General features: G+C 33.4%; 1 protein-coding gene across 3 annotated transcripts in view; it reads left to right on the top strand.

Annotated features, from left to right (window-relative positions):
- The window catches only part of LOC130891226 (protein drumstick), a 50,596-nt gene extending 41,256 nt beyond the window's left edge, over positions 1–9,340 (top strand). For all 3 annotated transcript variants that reach the window (XM_057795840.1, XM_057795837.1, XM_057795838.1), the window contains exons 3-4: positions 6,187–6,265; positions 8,632–9,340. In XM_057795840.1, coding sequence (XP_057651823.1) covers positions 6,187–6,211 — 25 coding nt within the window. In that variant the 3' untranslated portion in view covers positions 6,212–6,265; positions 8,632–9,340. The remainder of the gene's footprint in view (positions 1–6,186; positions 6,266–8,631) is intronic.
- Positions 9,341–16,628: the final 7,288 nt, after the last annotated feature.

The raw sequence follows: 16,628 nt of genomic DNA, 5'->3' as shown, positions 1-16,628 counted from the left end.
TTCTTTTTCCTCTTCATACCGCTGCTGAAGACACGTGCAAACTTCCCGGCGTGTGAATTTTTACTCAAAAGTCAAAAGTCTTGGCACTTATCTGGCTAAAATTTTGCGGTCTCGCGTACAGTACTGCGTCGGTCTTCTACAGCGTTGACTTTTCCGGAAAACGGAACAGATCAATCTAACATACAGTGCACCAACTACCACGACATTAAAGTTTTCGCGCGTTTATTCAAAAATTCCGGTTTATATCCGTATAAAGTACCGGATTTTATTAAAGGTTACATCTAATAATAATTGATAATAGTTCTTGTCAAGTCCACGGATAATTTTTCTCATATTGCCATGTTGTTTTGACATAATTCGAGATTATTTTGTTTATTGACGTGGATACAAGGAAATTAATGATATGAAATATACTATTTCATATCTTCGATGATAAGATTTGTTCTTGATTCAGCGTTATCCGTTTTAAAAAGGTTTTTATTTGTTATTTACAAACCATGACCCTACCTTTTTGATCAATATTATTTGTTTAATTCCTTTATCTATTTTACCTATTTTCTAGTTAGAATATTAGAAACGTTATCGAGGAATTTTTTGTAATTCCAGACTAAAATAATTAAGAATTTTTATGTCGAAATGTACTTTTACGCAGTTGATTGAACATACACAAGTTGTTGAAAGATTTAACAGCCTTTTTTATGACGCGTTTCTACATAAATCAAAATGTCTTCGAAACGACAAAATGCAGAGGTAGTTTCCTAAACGTTTTAAACTTTTTATCCGGCGGTATTACTAAACAGTTAAGAGATTTTTTATGTCACGAGGAAGTCGTAAAAAAAACGCGATGATTCGTAGGTGTTTAAGGAGTATAATTTTTATTGTTTTCTTATAAAATAAACCAATTAACATACGTGTTTAGGTTTGTAACACTTGGTAGTTAGCACAATTATAAAAAAAAAACAGAAAATTAACCATCATTGACTGGTATACGCAGTTTAAACGTTAAAAAAGTATTGGAATTACGCATAGTGAAACTTTAGATGTCCCAAGTATCATCAGAAGTAGTATAAGGGACAGAGGAAAGGGCTGTTACCTGGATAACACCAATTTTGTTGTGAAGACCACGTCCAAAGTCATTTAAGTCACACTCTGGCAACCAACGTTTGCCACTTTCATGTATCTTATCATATGATTGGCTGCCTGTTTTATTTTCACAACCATTTGGCTATTCCGTGGTAACCATGTAGCAGCTACTAATAGCGACGCAGATTCAAGTTTTTCCATTGGTTACATCCACATGGCTTCTACTAAAAATGTTACTTAAGAGGTTGATTGCCGACTACTCCGATCAAAGTGTACTGGCATCAATCAACGATGGCGTCGCTGAACATGGATGTCCAATCTGGACCTTCATGCCTAACCTGGACCATCTGGACTGCAGAAAAAAGAGGATGATTGTTCGAAAAACCACTCAGATTAAAAGCTATTGTAGTATTTAGAAGGGGTGACGAATATGAAGATGAAGATTATCAGAAGAATCGGGATATAAAATGATTCAGATGCAGACGGACATGATGATGACTAGTCGTTAGGAAATCGACCGGCTTCGCCTGTAAAAACTGGTACAGATCAGACTGATGCTGAAGCAAATTTCCAGCAAAATATTACTGCCTGACGCCGACCACTCCGACCGGGGTATCTTTTTTTGAAAACCTGATGAAACTATAATTTACATGAATAAATGCAATAAAACAAATAAAACCTAATGGCGTCTGAGAATGCCTAAAATATGGTCGGCAAAAAACCTGTTAAGGTGTATATGTAATTGAGAAAGTTTCTATTCAAATGGTAGACGCGTTTCTTCACGAAAAACCAGATATTGATGACTCAAACCGTCTTATAACGTCGAGTACGTGTATTTTTCTTTAGGTTGAGCGTAAATAAAAATCACACGCGGTCAAATCTAGTGTGTGGTGTGAGTGTTGAATAACTTTTACTTTATACAATGTAAAAATTGAAAACCAGCGAAGTTCACCTTGTCCTTCCCTTATTACTACAAGAGATGAGGAGATCAAAGAGGTCATAGGGGTCAGTAACAGTTTTGAAATGGTGAGGGTGAAAACTGATTTAGCATGAAATGTATTGACAATATTGATAATTTCTTCATTCAGGTTATCAAAATATTTCAGGTGATTTTAGCAGAACTAAAACCTTCACTACCTCCAGACCACCGGTAGATTAAATTAGATGAGTTAGGGCGCAAAGGCCGTGAATCTATGTCGTTAACATTGACGTATTGATTTATTTTGTACCCTGGACTGTTCACCAGTCAACCAAGTGAGCTACTTGTCTGGGAGCGATGCTGCTCACCTCTATGAACATCCTGGCACTCATATTCTTGTATAATAATAGTTTTCCTGATGTTATTCAGTGTCCAATGAACAAACCAGTAACTTTTCTTAGCTCATCTTTGCTTAATGGAAGGGTCTTTGGTTTCCTTCCGTTTTCTACTTTGTATGATCATGTTTTGTCGGTTTTTTATTGAAGTTATAGGTGAACAGCTTTTTTATAAGATTGGATGCATCCCAATACTAGTTTCAATTCAATTATTATAAGAGTGACCCCCCGGTAACTTTTAAGCCGGGTTAAGTTTGTCGGTAGAACCATCTGTAAAAGTCGATATCTTCGGTTTAAACTGACGTTTGAGGATTGGACTTAACTTGTTAATTGCACTTGAGGAAGATGCCAGTCGATAAAGAAAAAGAAAAAAATACTGTTTATAATATTGTATGGTATTGAGTGAGATTTATTATTGCGTCGCATTTATGAATAAATTATAGTTCGGTCTTTATTTGGCATTGGTCATAAAAGAGCACAAATTAGTCCTCAACTGTTTTTTCACTACGATGTCATTTATTTTTGGTGACAAGCGAAAAGTGACGAGAGCCCAAACCCGCTTTATTATAAGTAATAAACTGACATTTTGCATGGTCTGTTGCTTGTCTATACCAAAAATTTATTCGTAAAAAATTTACTGTCCCCAATTATTTGGCAATAGTAGAAACACTTTTAATTTTCTGTAACTAATTCTCATCGGTCGACGACAAAAGGTGAAAGAGTAAAAATTATTAGTCGTAAAAGTCTTCCTTGGAAACCTACCAGAGGCGTATGAATGAATAAAAAATTTTACTAAACTCTTAATTATATCAAAAATTATTCGTCAAATGAATTTTTTATTAACAACATTCAGTTCCACTTAATGTTGAGAATCAAAACTTCTGTAACATCCTGTATATTTTCAGCAGCAAAAATTCAATCTACCAGAGCGGTTTAATGATTTTCATAGTTTCAGTCATATTTTTAATATCATCTGTCAAAGGTCACCTCGATCTAAACTAGCCTTGGTTCACTCAAAGGGCTTAGGTCTATTCCGTTACCCTTATTTTCCAAAATTTGGCAACTTAGCTAAATAACTAACCAGTCTACTATCTTTTTACCTTTTACACATTATTTTGAAGCATTTCAAGCCAGAATGAATTTTCTATATCAAAGCAGATGACTGTTCTTCTTCTTTACACTCTTTGCAATAATTATCCCTATTTATTGAGACGTGTCCCAACGTGATTACGTCCAATAATCATCCCAAAAGTTTTCTCATTATCTCTTTTATTTTCTCATCATTATCGTTGACCAAATCGCTCTGGACATGGCGCAAACACTTTTCTTTGACCATGTGTACTAAATTTTGACTCTGATTCCTGTGTCAATAAAATCCTGCTACTGTGTCTTAGCTCCATAGATAGTAGACCTGCTACTATATCTTCTGAATCCTCTTCCATCGTATCATCCGACAAATTTTCACGTAAATCTCACCGACAGATGTTTCGCGTTTTGTGAGTGATTTTCTTCTTTCAAAATTGTTCTTATGAATCCGGTTCATGCTAAACCTTCGGCATAGTCATTCCAATTCCAAAAACTATCTGCGAGGTGGGTACCGCGTTTCATTAATACTGATTAAAACCTCGATCGCATTAAAAATCCAAACATATCTTTAAATTTGATTCTAGTGAATTTTTTAGTCGATTGGTCACAATAGGTGATAGTAGGGAACTCCAGAAACGAAAATATAGTAGAAACAAGAGAAGAAAAACCGTTTTTTAGGTTAATAAGTTAATGATAACATCCTTTCTTTCTAGTTCGATACGTTGTTAGACGGTTGGGTCCAGCGATTTCCTTAATTGTAGTCTAACTTTCAATTCGAAAATGTCTTGAAAAAAAAAGGGCTTTTATAATAGTTAATTAGCTGATTTTATAAATTTTATGTGTTATAAGAGTTATTTTTCTAACTATAATGGGAGTTTAAATTAAGTATATTCAAATTTTATACCACTGCTTTCAGAAATTTAGTTCTTCACCCGGTTATGGAAGTAATTTCGTTCTCACTGACTCGGTGTGATGTGGTGATACATATTACGAAAGATTTTAATTTATTGGTTTTTAACTAGCGGTCAAAACACAATATTCTTTTCTTCTCTGCATCCAACTTTGTCGAATAAACAATAAAAACTTGAGAGCTTCATCTTTTATTCAGTACAACGAGAGTTGTGTGAATACGATCCGAAGATGTCAGGACTTATCAGGTCATTTTTAACGTTTTTGTTCTACAATCGTATTAGCGAGTCGTGGTGAAGATTTTTTTAAAAATGGAAGAAACTGTGAATGCATTGAAAAGAAATAAAACTACGTGTTATAGACTTTGTATTATCATTTACGACCATGAAGCTTTGGGTATCTGATTTCTGACGATTAGCGTTTGAGACAGCCATAAAACTATGACAATATCACTGATAAAGTTCACCAAATGGTTCTCAGCAACTTTTTTATGTATCCTAACTGTATTAACTTCTAGAAGAACGCCTATTTTGAGGAAAAAAAGTGTCTAGACTTAAACAGAGATTATGGTCTTGTTTCTTTGTTAAATTGGAAAGTTTCCTTTGGAACGACCTGATCATGTTATGGAGCACGAAGCAACTGACTGCTCTTTTGCAGCAGTTTGATCCACCTTATTAGTTTCGACATCTTCTCGTCTGCCTTGTTGTATATACTCAATATGTTTTCGGAAACTTAGTCGATTACCTACTAGGATCCCTAGGTATCCAATTATATTACTGGGAACTATGGTAACTTCTTCCAGCGTATTGATCCGTTTCAAATTCTCGTTGATGTTCACCACAAGCATTTATTCGTACATATTAGTGCTTCTTGTCAGTTCTAGGCTATGGACATCGTTGTAGAGGATGTTCGGCTGGTTATTGAACCATGAGGAGTTACTGAGCCTATTTCGATTGTTTCTTGAAGTAACTGGTGACAAGTTTACATTCATGTAAAGCAGCAATTATCACGTCTACTGCTACTAGTGCACTGACGTTCTCGTTTAGGTTCGTTTGCGCTAAAAGGTGTTCCAGCGCTTAGTCAGTACAAAACAACAAATCTACTATCCAAATGAAATGTCTAGATACGACTAGTCCACATAGAGTAAGTGATATAACTTCCCAGGAAGTCAAAGGAAAGTCTAAAGCTTTATAAATAGTTTCTTTCCAACGCGAAACAGAGTATCAGCCCGTGCAAACCAGTTTTTCCGCTTTTTTTGAAAAAACGAAGGATTCCTGCTTAAATTTTTTTCAAGCTCAGAGTAGACTTGCTTTAGTTTGATTCTGAGGTATCTGCGTGAGATGTAGGATCATAAGATAACGGATCAACCATATTATAAACGCTTTTTCTTATTTATTAGACATCTCAATACAAAAAAAGGACTTGTCTAACTAATGTCAAGAAAATAATCTTTTTTTCACAAAACTATTTTGATATTGTATTATTACAACTTTCAACTCCAAATTTTGTACCATAGCTATTATGAAAAAAGAAAATTATAATGTGGAACGTAAAATCTTGTATGGTCTGGTTTAGTCCATGCAAAGTATCAAGAAATTCTCCTCATGCAGAACTGAATTGTTGAAATATATCCTTAAATTATTAATGAATTATTAAAAAACTTGTTTCTTCAACGTTTACTGCCTCTGTATAAATACAAATATTGTAAATACTGACAAATGGTTGTATGTTTGGTAATTGCTTAACTAAATATTTGTACATATTTTATTTATTTATTTTTACCTATTATTTTAGATGTAATCAGTGCTATTGGAGGTAAAAGGGGTCCTGTGGTCAAAAAGGGCTAACCCGGTCCTGTCTTAATTTTAAAAGTGTAAGACAATCTTTATAATACGACTAACATTTCTACTGTGAGCTCAGTTCCAATATTAATTTGTATGATAATCATATAAAACAATTTTTTTAATACAAAAGGAATTGGTCTAAGCAGTTTTTACTATTACTAACATTTAACATTAATGATAATTCTTATCTTATTTCATTTTTTTTTTGTACAAACCGGCTGTGGACGTGTTTATCGCGAAGCTTCATTTTTGTTTTGGAAACACCTTTTTAATTTTGGATTGATGACTAAATAGAGAAACATAAATTTAATTCTAACAATAAAACAGACACGTATAGTCCAAAATGAATAAAATCGTTTCAATAATCCACAAAAAAATGACAGATTTGTTTGTTGGTAGCAGTGAGCAAGCCACAACCAATTCGAAGCTGCATACATACAAGAATTCTCCATAAAATAAGGTTCTCAAAAAATTTTTACAATGAATAACAAGTTGACATTAAATAATTAATGTTTAGAAAGTTCAAATTTCTTTCAGCTGTTCGTCGGTTGTGAAATCATCCCTCCCAAGTGTTTTTTTGATTCAGTTAAGAGATAATAATCACTGGGGGCCAAGTCCAGGCTGTAAGGGGTGTGCGAGACAGTATTATATCGAAATGTGTACATTTTCGCACTTTTTTCTCATTTTTGGGAATGAATCTTTATCGGAGAAACGTTTTCTTAGACATGAAAAACGTAGTACTGGGCGTGGGAATTATATGGGAGCTTCGTCTTGCACAGCTACCAAGACAACAATAAACGTACCTAGTAGACAGCTAACCGCCAAATACGGTGTTTTCAGCTTCTCAAGAATCTTATTTTATGGGAATCCCTCGTATAATTTGAGTTCCAATCTCGGTCAAGATGATGACATCATCAGTTGATAAACATTTTCTGTCAATCAACGACTACGAAAGAAGAAAGCATCTAGCTTGTATGAAGGTCTTTCCTGTGGTTCTAAACTCTAAAGCCTACAGACCATAGATTAAATTGCTACATAGATAAATAAAATTATTTCAAGGAGATAAATATTATCTAGATTATGTTATCTTGAATAATAAATCAACCTTTCACATTAATGGACATAAAAATCTGCGGATTTGAGGCTTTCAAAGACGATATACATACATATATAGCAAAGCGGAAAGTTTATAGGCTATTTTTGGTAACGAAATTATAAGTAGTACTTCTTATATTGCTCAAAAGTAGGCAAATAAACTTTTTTCAGTCAAATTATGTGCCTTTTATCCAATATAACAAAGTATTGTTGATGTACCTGACGGCTGAATTGATCGCGAAAGGCATAATCTCAAGGCTTGTTTTTTAAACTCTCCCGATCTAATGCTGTGTGATTTTTACATTTAGGAGTTCATAAAGGATCGTCGGGATGTGCTTCTTCTATCAATTGACCTTTCTGAACCAATAAAAGGGTTGATAAAGCGATTACCTCCAGGGTAGTATGGCGATAAAGCAATAACTTTGTCATTGGGATAATAAAACTGATTATAATATGAATTATACTCATCTTTATAAATTATTGACAGTTTTTTTTTCGTTTTTATCTTTGATCTCTTCATTATTGCGGAATTTGTATTCCTTCATGACTTCTGAATAGTCACACGGTGCTAGGTCAGGCCAGTAAGGTACGTGGTGTAAAACATGCAGGCTGCCCGCTACATAAGCCTGAATATTTATACAGCGTAACTCGTTTATTTTGTATGAATCATCTTCAGCATCGCTTCGGCCATCTTGAAAATGCTTAACCCACACAAAAAACGTGAACGCGACAAACAGTCATTGACTTGTTTCAATAAATTATAAGTTTCAGTTGCACTTTTTCTAAGTTTCAGTAGAACATTTCATTGCACTCTTTATAAGAAAACCACGGCTACACTGGTTTGTCTACACGCACGGTGTATTCGAATAAGCAGCAGCGTTAGTCTCGTTATTTAATAGCCACTCCTCGTATAAGAGATTTGACTTGGAATGAAGACTTTGTTTTGAAAATGTGGTAATTGAAGACCAATTTTACGCCTAATTCCCATTTTGAAGGTTGTTTTTTGAAAGTAATGATTTTGAAATAATATGAATAAATATATTTCATCGCAATTCTGGTTAATTTTCTAATGATGAATACGTAATTATTCGAAAGCTTGCTATACATATTGCAACAAGTACATTTCGGCGTTTGATTGTCACAATCCCACAATCATATCATTTTTAAAGGATTTATATAGTTTGATAGTTAATCTAGCGAGGAAGAAAGCATTTTTAAGAATGTAAATATTATTTTCTTGTGCGTTAATTATTATATTTTATAAAGATTTCTAATTATTTCTTTTTTTTTTTATTTTCAGGACCATACACTACCCCGCCAATACTTGTTTCAGCAGCAGATACTAGTAGTATACGTTAGATGCCTTTTAAAACTTTCTTACAGTATTTATTGCCTCTCAAATATAATCTTGTAAATATATGTTTTAGTATTAATAATATTTATTATTAAAATTTTAGTTTTTTAATAATGGACTACCGTTGTCTAGTCTGGACGTTGTATTCTTAATTTTTTTTCTATATATATATGCAATATAGTGAAACTAATAATGATTGTATTGAATACAATTTGTGATCGTATCAAAAATGAGATATGGGAAATATTATTTCACATGAAAATCAATTACCTTTCAAATCTAATATTTAGTTTAATTTATTGGATGGGAAACGTTTATTCCGCCTTGTGTACTTTGTCTATATTTTCATATTACAAATTTTTTTTCATATAAAATTTTTTGGTTCTCCTTAAATTTTGAAAACAATATTTCTTGTTATCTCATTTTTTTGATAATAGCAGTAGTGCAATGATTAGTTTTATAATATTTGTGACATCCTGTACAGTTAAAATTAATATATTGCTTTTGCATAATTTAATGAAATTTAAGTATCGATGAAACCTGTACCCTTTTCGATTGTATGCGAAAAAGGTTTCAGTTTTACTATTATTTTTTTTTGTAAAAATTAAAATATTTATAGTACCTAATTGTACAATAAAAAACTTAATAACAAAAACTGCGTGTTATTTATAACCCTCCCTCGTATATATTATCGATCCTTATACGTTGAAATAATGTCTCATTCTTCGGATACTGACGAATTTACATAAAGGGGTTGCTTTAAGGCCGCCTTTTCGTTTACCGTTGCCGGATGACGTTTGACGTTTGACGTCTATTGACTCAATTCATAAAATTGACGTTGTTGCCGTTAACCTTATTTTTTTTGACTACTGCTTTTTGTTATCGTGATATTTTTGTTTGTGAACCGGTGTCTATGGACGATATTATGAAAAATAACAAAAAAGAAAGAAGCGAAGCCAAAATAGCACCATAAATAAACAAACAGAAAGAAAAATAACCCCAACATATGTCAAAATCACGTGACAAAGGCGAACGGATGTAATAGTTTGGAAATTAGTTTAAAACTATAGCTTAGCTTCTATTTCACCCCAAAAATATATTATTTTAAGAAAATTAGGTTTTTTACGTTAGTACTTTGAGTTTTTAGAAATGAATTTCAAATTGACCGCGAAAAAGGCCAAGACTGTCATGGCGTCTTGAATGTCGTCACACCTGCGACACAGCTGTGTTTGTTTATGACAGTCAATTGTGTTTTTTAATAAATAATGAATTTATAAATGTAGAAAATCTACCATAATATACCACATATAACATATAGTTAAAGTTATTGAAACTTTGTATTCGCTAACCTCAAAATCAGTTGAGAATTTTTATTCCCCAATGGGTAAATGCGGCTCTCTGACTGGTAACTGCTAATTAAATAAAACTTTGTTTGTTTTTCATTCAATACTTACATATAAGTTTTAACACCGCGAATTTTCGATGAACAAAAGTAGTGTTCATTGCAAAAAATTTGTCAAGCATCACGGCATCAATTTTGGGCAAATTACCGCAGTTTGCTTTGTTAAATCCTGATTCCACGCCAAATTATACCTGTTTTTTAAGGTTAAACTAAAAACATTTGACAATAATTGTTGAAAACTCGAAATAACCTATACGAAAATGACAGCTACAACATAGCGTTTCGCGAGGTGTGACGTCACGCTTTTCTGATTGGTGTTTAATGTCACGCGATTAAACGCCTCATTTTGTCGATTTTATTTCCCGAAAATATTATTAATCTCCTATTATTTTTGTAGAGAAATTGTTTTTTGATTTACTAATTATCATGGTTAATCATCAGAAACTCAAATCCATCCGATTTATTCTTAGTGGAAACTGGCCTATTGGCTCTTTTCTATTGGAAGGCAACAACGGCAAACCGATCAGCAAACGGAAAGTCAAGTTTATGAACCGGAATTGAGAATATAATAATGCCATGAAAAAACTGTTTTTTTCAAAATTAAATAAGTTAAATTCGTCGCCAAGTAATAGTCAATTAAATATATGATATATCAAATATTAAAAAGAATGTTCTGATTTTAATAAATAATTATAGGTAAAGTGAGTTTTTTTAATAAAAATTGAATATCATTTTGTGTGAGTGCTTCGAGGTTGAAAAGAATTAGAGCGCCTCAAAATTCCCGTCAAAATTGTGAGAATACAGTGCGGATTGACTCGATAACAAACAATGAAACAAAGCGGAGAAAAGAATGTAAAAAATAAAAGGAAAACAGATTATGCTAAATTATGGTTTGAATAGATTGATTCCCTCCTATTTGTTTAACTTGAAAATATCAATGTAGGAGTATCAAACCCAGAGCTCAAAGACCAGGAATTTCAATTTTTTCGCAAAAGCAAATTCCTTGATATTTGTAACAATTGTTTGACGTTTGACAATTCAAAATCCTATATTCAAAACAGCAACATGTCATGTTAATATGATTTTCTATGTTTTGGACGAATTTCTAGAACCATAATCTAATTTAAAGTTGATTATTGTGATTAAGATAAAATAATTGAACTGTTTTTACAAAATGTGAACCAAAATCGAAGCATAAATAACAATCAGCAGCTCATATTTGTAGTTGTAGCTCAAGTAAATTATAAAAAAGATAGTACTACACATTTCTTCATAGATATCATGGATTATTTTAACCTTTGGTCTTTCTTATTTAAAATAACGAATATCTACACAAGAAACCACTCCACATAATCTCCAGTTATACGAGAATGGTCCCAACGAAGAAAACTGAAATTTTGGAAAAAATATATAACAATAAGTTCGATACTATTTTCATAATAAGAATCGTCAAACTCCATAAAATATCCATTAACTTCCGATATCACCTCTCCATTGTTGGAAAATCTCTTACCACCCAGCCATTATTTCAAGTCTGGAAACAGAAAATAATCCGAGGGGGATAAATCTGGCGAATAGGGTGCATGAGGTACCAATTCAAAGTTTATTTCATTAATTTTGGCTATTGCAATAACGAATGTGTAATTTGGTGTATTGTCTTGACGAAACACTCTCTTCTTAGCCACAAGCGGTTGTTTTTGCTTGAAGTCTTAGTTCAAACGTTGAAATAAGTTCGATGTATCGCAATTTTGAAAAGTCTATTATGTCTGCTAGCTCGCGCACTTTCAGTCGGTGATCATTCACTTCCTTTGTGTGGATCTTCTTCAAAATTTCTGGAGTCGTAACCTCATTTGGTCGACCACTGCGATGCTGGTATTCGCAGGTCGTACGGCTTCGTTTAAACTCTGCTATTCAATATTTTACTGTTGATAATCAGCCTTGATCAATTTTTTACATATTGATGGTTTCCAAATGGCTTCATCCTTGAAACAAATGCTTTATAGATTGTGGTATTTTTCAAGCAACTACCACCATCTCCAGATCAGGCCAACTACTTGTGGCACCATCTTCGTATCATTGTTTTTTTATTTGATCTTATTACACCCAGAAGGAATACTTTATAGGAAGTTTAATTGTGGCGCTATGAAGTTTTTTTATGCAAAAACAAGCACACGAGTAGTTCGTGCTGTGTGGAGATTCCTGTGGATTTTCATCTCGAACTTCTGTATATTGTATAACAGAGAGGATATTATCTAGTTTGCATCAATCTCCATAGACTCTAGCTCAGTAAATCTACGAAGTTTCATTTGGATTAACCAGATACTAAAAGCATACATTCCCTACCTCACTTTCTTGATGCAGAAGTTGTTTGAATCAATCTTCAAAGTCCCAATCGTTCTTAATTGAGCTGTCCTACCTATGTTTTAAGCTTTGAATAACGCACAGTATATTTTCCGTAAGAAAGATTTCAAAAGAAGGACAATTTTGGAAACCAAAATCCATCAAATATTCACTTTAAGATCTAGAAAAGCTATTTCGACATAAGTAGAAGGTTCATAATTTAAAATGGACCAGATTTCTGAGAAAAACCAACAAATTTCAAACGAAAATTGCTTGGAAATAGATTCCAATATCTGGTATAGAAAAAACAAATCGTAATGGGCGGAAAATTCAGGAAGTTGTAATTGAACTAATATAAGACTTTATAACATTTATTTATATAACATAAATACTCATAAGGATGTAATCCTTGTGAGCCATAAAGTAATTGGCAATTCCATTAAAAAAAAACCACAAATTGCTTCTAACTATACAAATATAAATAACTTTGTGTGATGATATTTTGAAAGGAGAAGGATCTTCGAGAACCTATTGATGAATCAATCTATACTCTCGCTGATAATCGTGATTATAACATCCGTATCCAAGAACGAGATAATATCGAAAGAAATAAATATTTAATAAAATGTTAATGCTCAGAATTTATTATTTCTTGTACAAATACCAGTAGTTGAATGAATTGATGTTATGGGAATGCCTATTACGAAATGCGGTAAGTAGGCACATTTGTTTATCAATAATCTTATGTTCATTGTAAAATATGCAAAAAAAAGTTCATTCCGAAGAAGATTTCTAATATTTTATGAAGCTGTATGTAAAAAAATTTATATAAAACAGTACAAAATCAGATTTGACGATGTACATACAGTGAATTCACTTTTCGACTAAAGTAGACTGTGTTATAAAAATAGAATGAAGTTTAAAGTTGTACTATAGAAACATTTTTTTAACATTAACATTCTATTTTTCTATATAACTTTAAAATAACCAAGAAGCAAGTTTGGACACGAATAAAATCAGAAATCCTTAACAGACAAGTAATACATCTGATAACGAAATGCGTACAACCCCTCAAAACATTTTCGATAATAAAAAATATACTTCATTAAGAAGGTACTTTATGCCAGTCAAAGTAGTCTTCACATTCATTTTTCTTCGTTATGTGTGTGTGAGTGAATTCGCAAAACACTATTTTGAAGTACCTTGTTCCTAATGTTCTATCTTAAATAAAAAAGATCATCCATTCTACTATTAGACCTGAAATATGTTTTTTAAACGACGCCATCTAAAAGTTGTTCGTTCTGTATTCATTTATACACCGAAAGTTGCGTTTTGAGTGTTCCATGTAGTGAAAGTGACAGTTCCGTACTGCAAAACACTTTCGGGACGCTCTGGAGTAGACAACTTCAATGTTGACAGCTGACAGTTTCATTTCGATGATTTTGCATAACTTTAAAACTTATATAGAATGACAAGATAGAAATTCCTAACAGAATACTTTCTTCCACCACAAATACGAATCAATTAACAAATTCTATCGAAGATACAGAGATTCCATCAACATCTAGTAGAGATCTACATATCCCATCTGCATCCAATCCAATTAATATTAATAATTGTCCTGGAGGTACAATCAACATTACTTTTCGCGAATAGTTAATATTGATATTGCAAATATCATTAAGTACATTATATTGTTCAATAAATAAAATGTTTACAATTCTCTATTATTTATTTTCTTTCATCAGTGTAATTGAAAAAATTTTGGATCTTATGCGTCGTCTAAAAAATGTTGTGTACGCCTCGTCTGTTCAATTTCAATTTTCAGACTCGTCCAACAAAGTAGCTCTTTCAGGCCTTGGTATACAAATAACTATTATGCTTCTTCTTCTTCCTCTTTCAATAGGACCAGGTCCTGTTCAATCCTGTACGTTTGGCCCTCTTCTTGGATCTTCCTAAGAAGCTGAACTCCAGCTCTCGTACCACCTCTTTGATGGTCTGCCTACAGGTCTGTGTGTGTCAGCTTTAGCCCATATGTCTTCTGGCATTCTTTTCTACGTGATCTCACCAGAATCTTTTACCTGAGGGTGACTCCCTTGATGATTCGCAGTCTTTTCATCTCTGTGGTTCTCACTATTGTGTGTTAATTGCATTTCATATATATGTCTCCAAAATACTTAGCTTCATCAAAAATAAAACTATTTTTTGTCCAATTTCCTAAACATTACTTCATCGAAGTACCCAAATTTTTTACTTAAACTTCCGCCGAGTAGACGCCCTGTGGTCTCTATGAATCTGAAGTTGTCGTTCTCTGCCTATCGTACTGTGACTAGAACAGCCTTTCCCTGTGGAGGTTTTTCTGTTAACTTCTGCCCTTATTGTACGCTGTTGTAGCATCGACCTCTTAATGGATTCATGTAAGTCTTGGGGTATATGGAGGCTGCTGGAGCAATAGTAGTATAATGGAGTTCTTGCGAGAGCCAGGCTTCTTATGTATGGAAATCTCAATAGTTTTCAAGGAGGGAAGGCTTATCGGGCGGTAAAAATTTGGTCTTCTACTAGATTTTTCTATTAACTCTGCATCTCCATATTTTGTGAATGTATCCTAGAAACTGGCCCCAAGAATCTTTTTCCATTACATCGAAGCCTTTCTGTGGAATGGCCAGAAAAATGCAAAGGGGATTTGTAGAGTTTGAAGCTGTTTATTGACATTTTCTGCTTCTCTTGTTAGGAAATTCGTCCATTCTTCCAGCATGCTCTACAGGTAGAGTGAGTATTTAGAAGGATTTCTTTTGATGTCTGAAGTAGTCCAATTCCTTTTGAATGGGTTATGGGTAAGATCTTTTGTAGACCTTGAGCATGCATTTCCTCGTAGAATTTTAACCAAGTTGTTCTTTGAGCTCTTTGACATAATTAATTGAATTAAGCACGTAAAAATTAATATTTTTTGCACTAATACATATTTATAATGTCTTTTATATTCGAAACTCAATATACATGTTATGTTGAGGATTAATTTTACTTAGAGGCGATTTTTATTTCTTTAACTGATGTATCGGAAGAAAAAAATATTTCTATTTATGATTTAGTTTGAAAATAATAATTCTCGTATGATTTTAAAGAAACGAGTGAAGCAACGTCAAAGGTAAAGAAGAGAAGGTAAGAAGTAGAAAGCGTGCGGGTGTGAGAATGCGACGTACGCCAGGTTCACAACGCCGGACGAAGTTGTAGTGCCTTCTTCGACTTTGCCGCCCTAGGCCACTGAATCACTCAAAAACTTCCATTCATCTGTACGAAACTGGTCAGTGCAGTACGTGCAACATTGAAAATACAAAAAAAATCTATTTGTGTTGAGAAATTTCTAATTAAAAATCGTTTTTTTTTAATATATAAAAGTCTATCAAAATATTTTGATTAGGACGACAGTTTTTGAATGGGATTGGTGAACGTTTTGGTTCTTTTTCCTAGTAATGAGGTAAAAATTTGCATCAGTTTCAGGATGGCCTCTGGAAACGCATTTTTCAACTTTTCAGTTGATTAGCATCTTTAAATAGGTTTGTCGTGAAACCACCAAGTAATTCGAGTGGTGCCTGTCGAGTGGAGATGCCTGAACTTCAATAGGTTGTAGTGCTCAGGAAAGACGTGCCTTGATAGCTCACTCCAAACGCTTGCACTCCTCCAAAGAAAATATAGATTGATTATTTTGACGTTCTGGACATTTGCAGACGAAGTCGGTGTCCATGAGCTACGTCTGACTGTTTAGTAGATTTTGTAGATACCGCTCTAGGTGGGATTATGTTTAACAGCTCAGAAAATCGTTTGCCGTGGTAGTATCGATAAAACAGAGTCAGATCGGCGATCTTTCTTCTATGTTCGAAGTTTCTGGTCAACTATGAATCGCCTGTAAGTCGAACTGGTTCTAAATTGAGTCGAGCAACGTCAGGGTATGCTTCGAAGCCGAGTTCCAAATACTCTAAAGATGGACGAATCTGGGCATTGTAGAGGATAAGAAGCTGTTGCTGTTTTTGGTTTTAAAGAGAGCTCCGAGTTTTTGTGAAGCTGCTAAATCGACCACGTGATGAAGAAAGAACAAATCAGCACAACGTTGCCAAATAAAAGGACTGCAAACTAACAGACAGCACTAAATTGGGTGCGCTATCTAACGATTAATATAAATGTAAATAAATTATAACAAATTGTC

The sequence above is a fragment of the Diorhabda carinulata genome, chromosome 3 (assembly GCF_026250575.1).
Source record: "Diorhabda carinulata isolate Delta chromosome 3, icDioCari1.1, whole genome shotgun sequence".
Taxonomy (NCBI): Eukaryota; Metazoa; Arthropoda; class Insecta; order Coleoptera; family Chrysomelidae; genus Diorhabda; species Diorhabda carinulata.
Note: the sequence above shows the minus strand (reverse complement) of the source record. Positions and strands in the feature narration are given on the sequence as shown.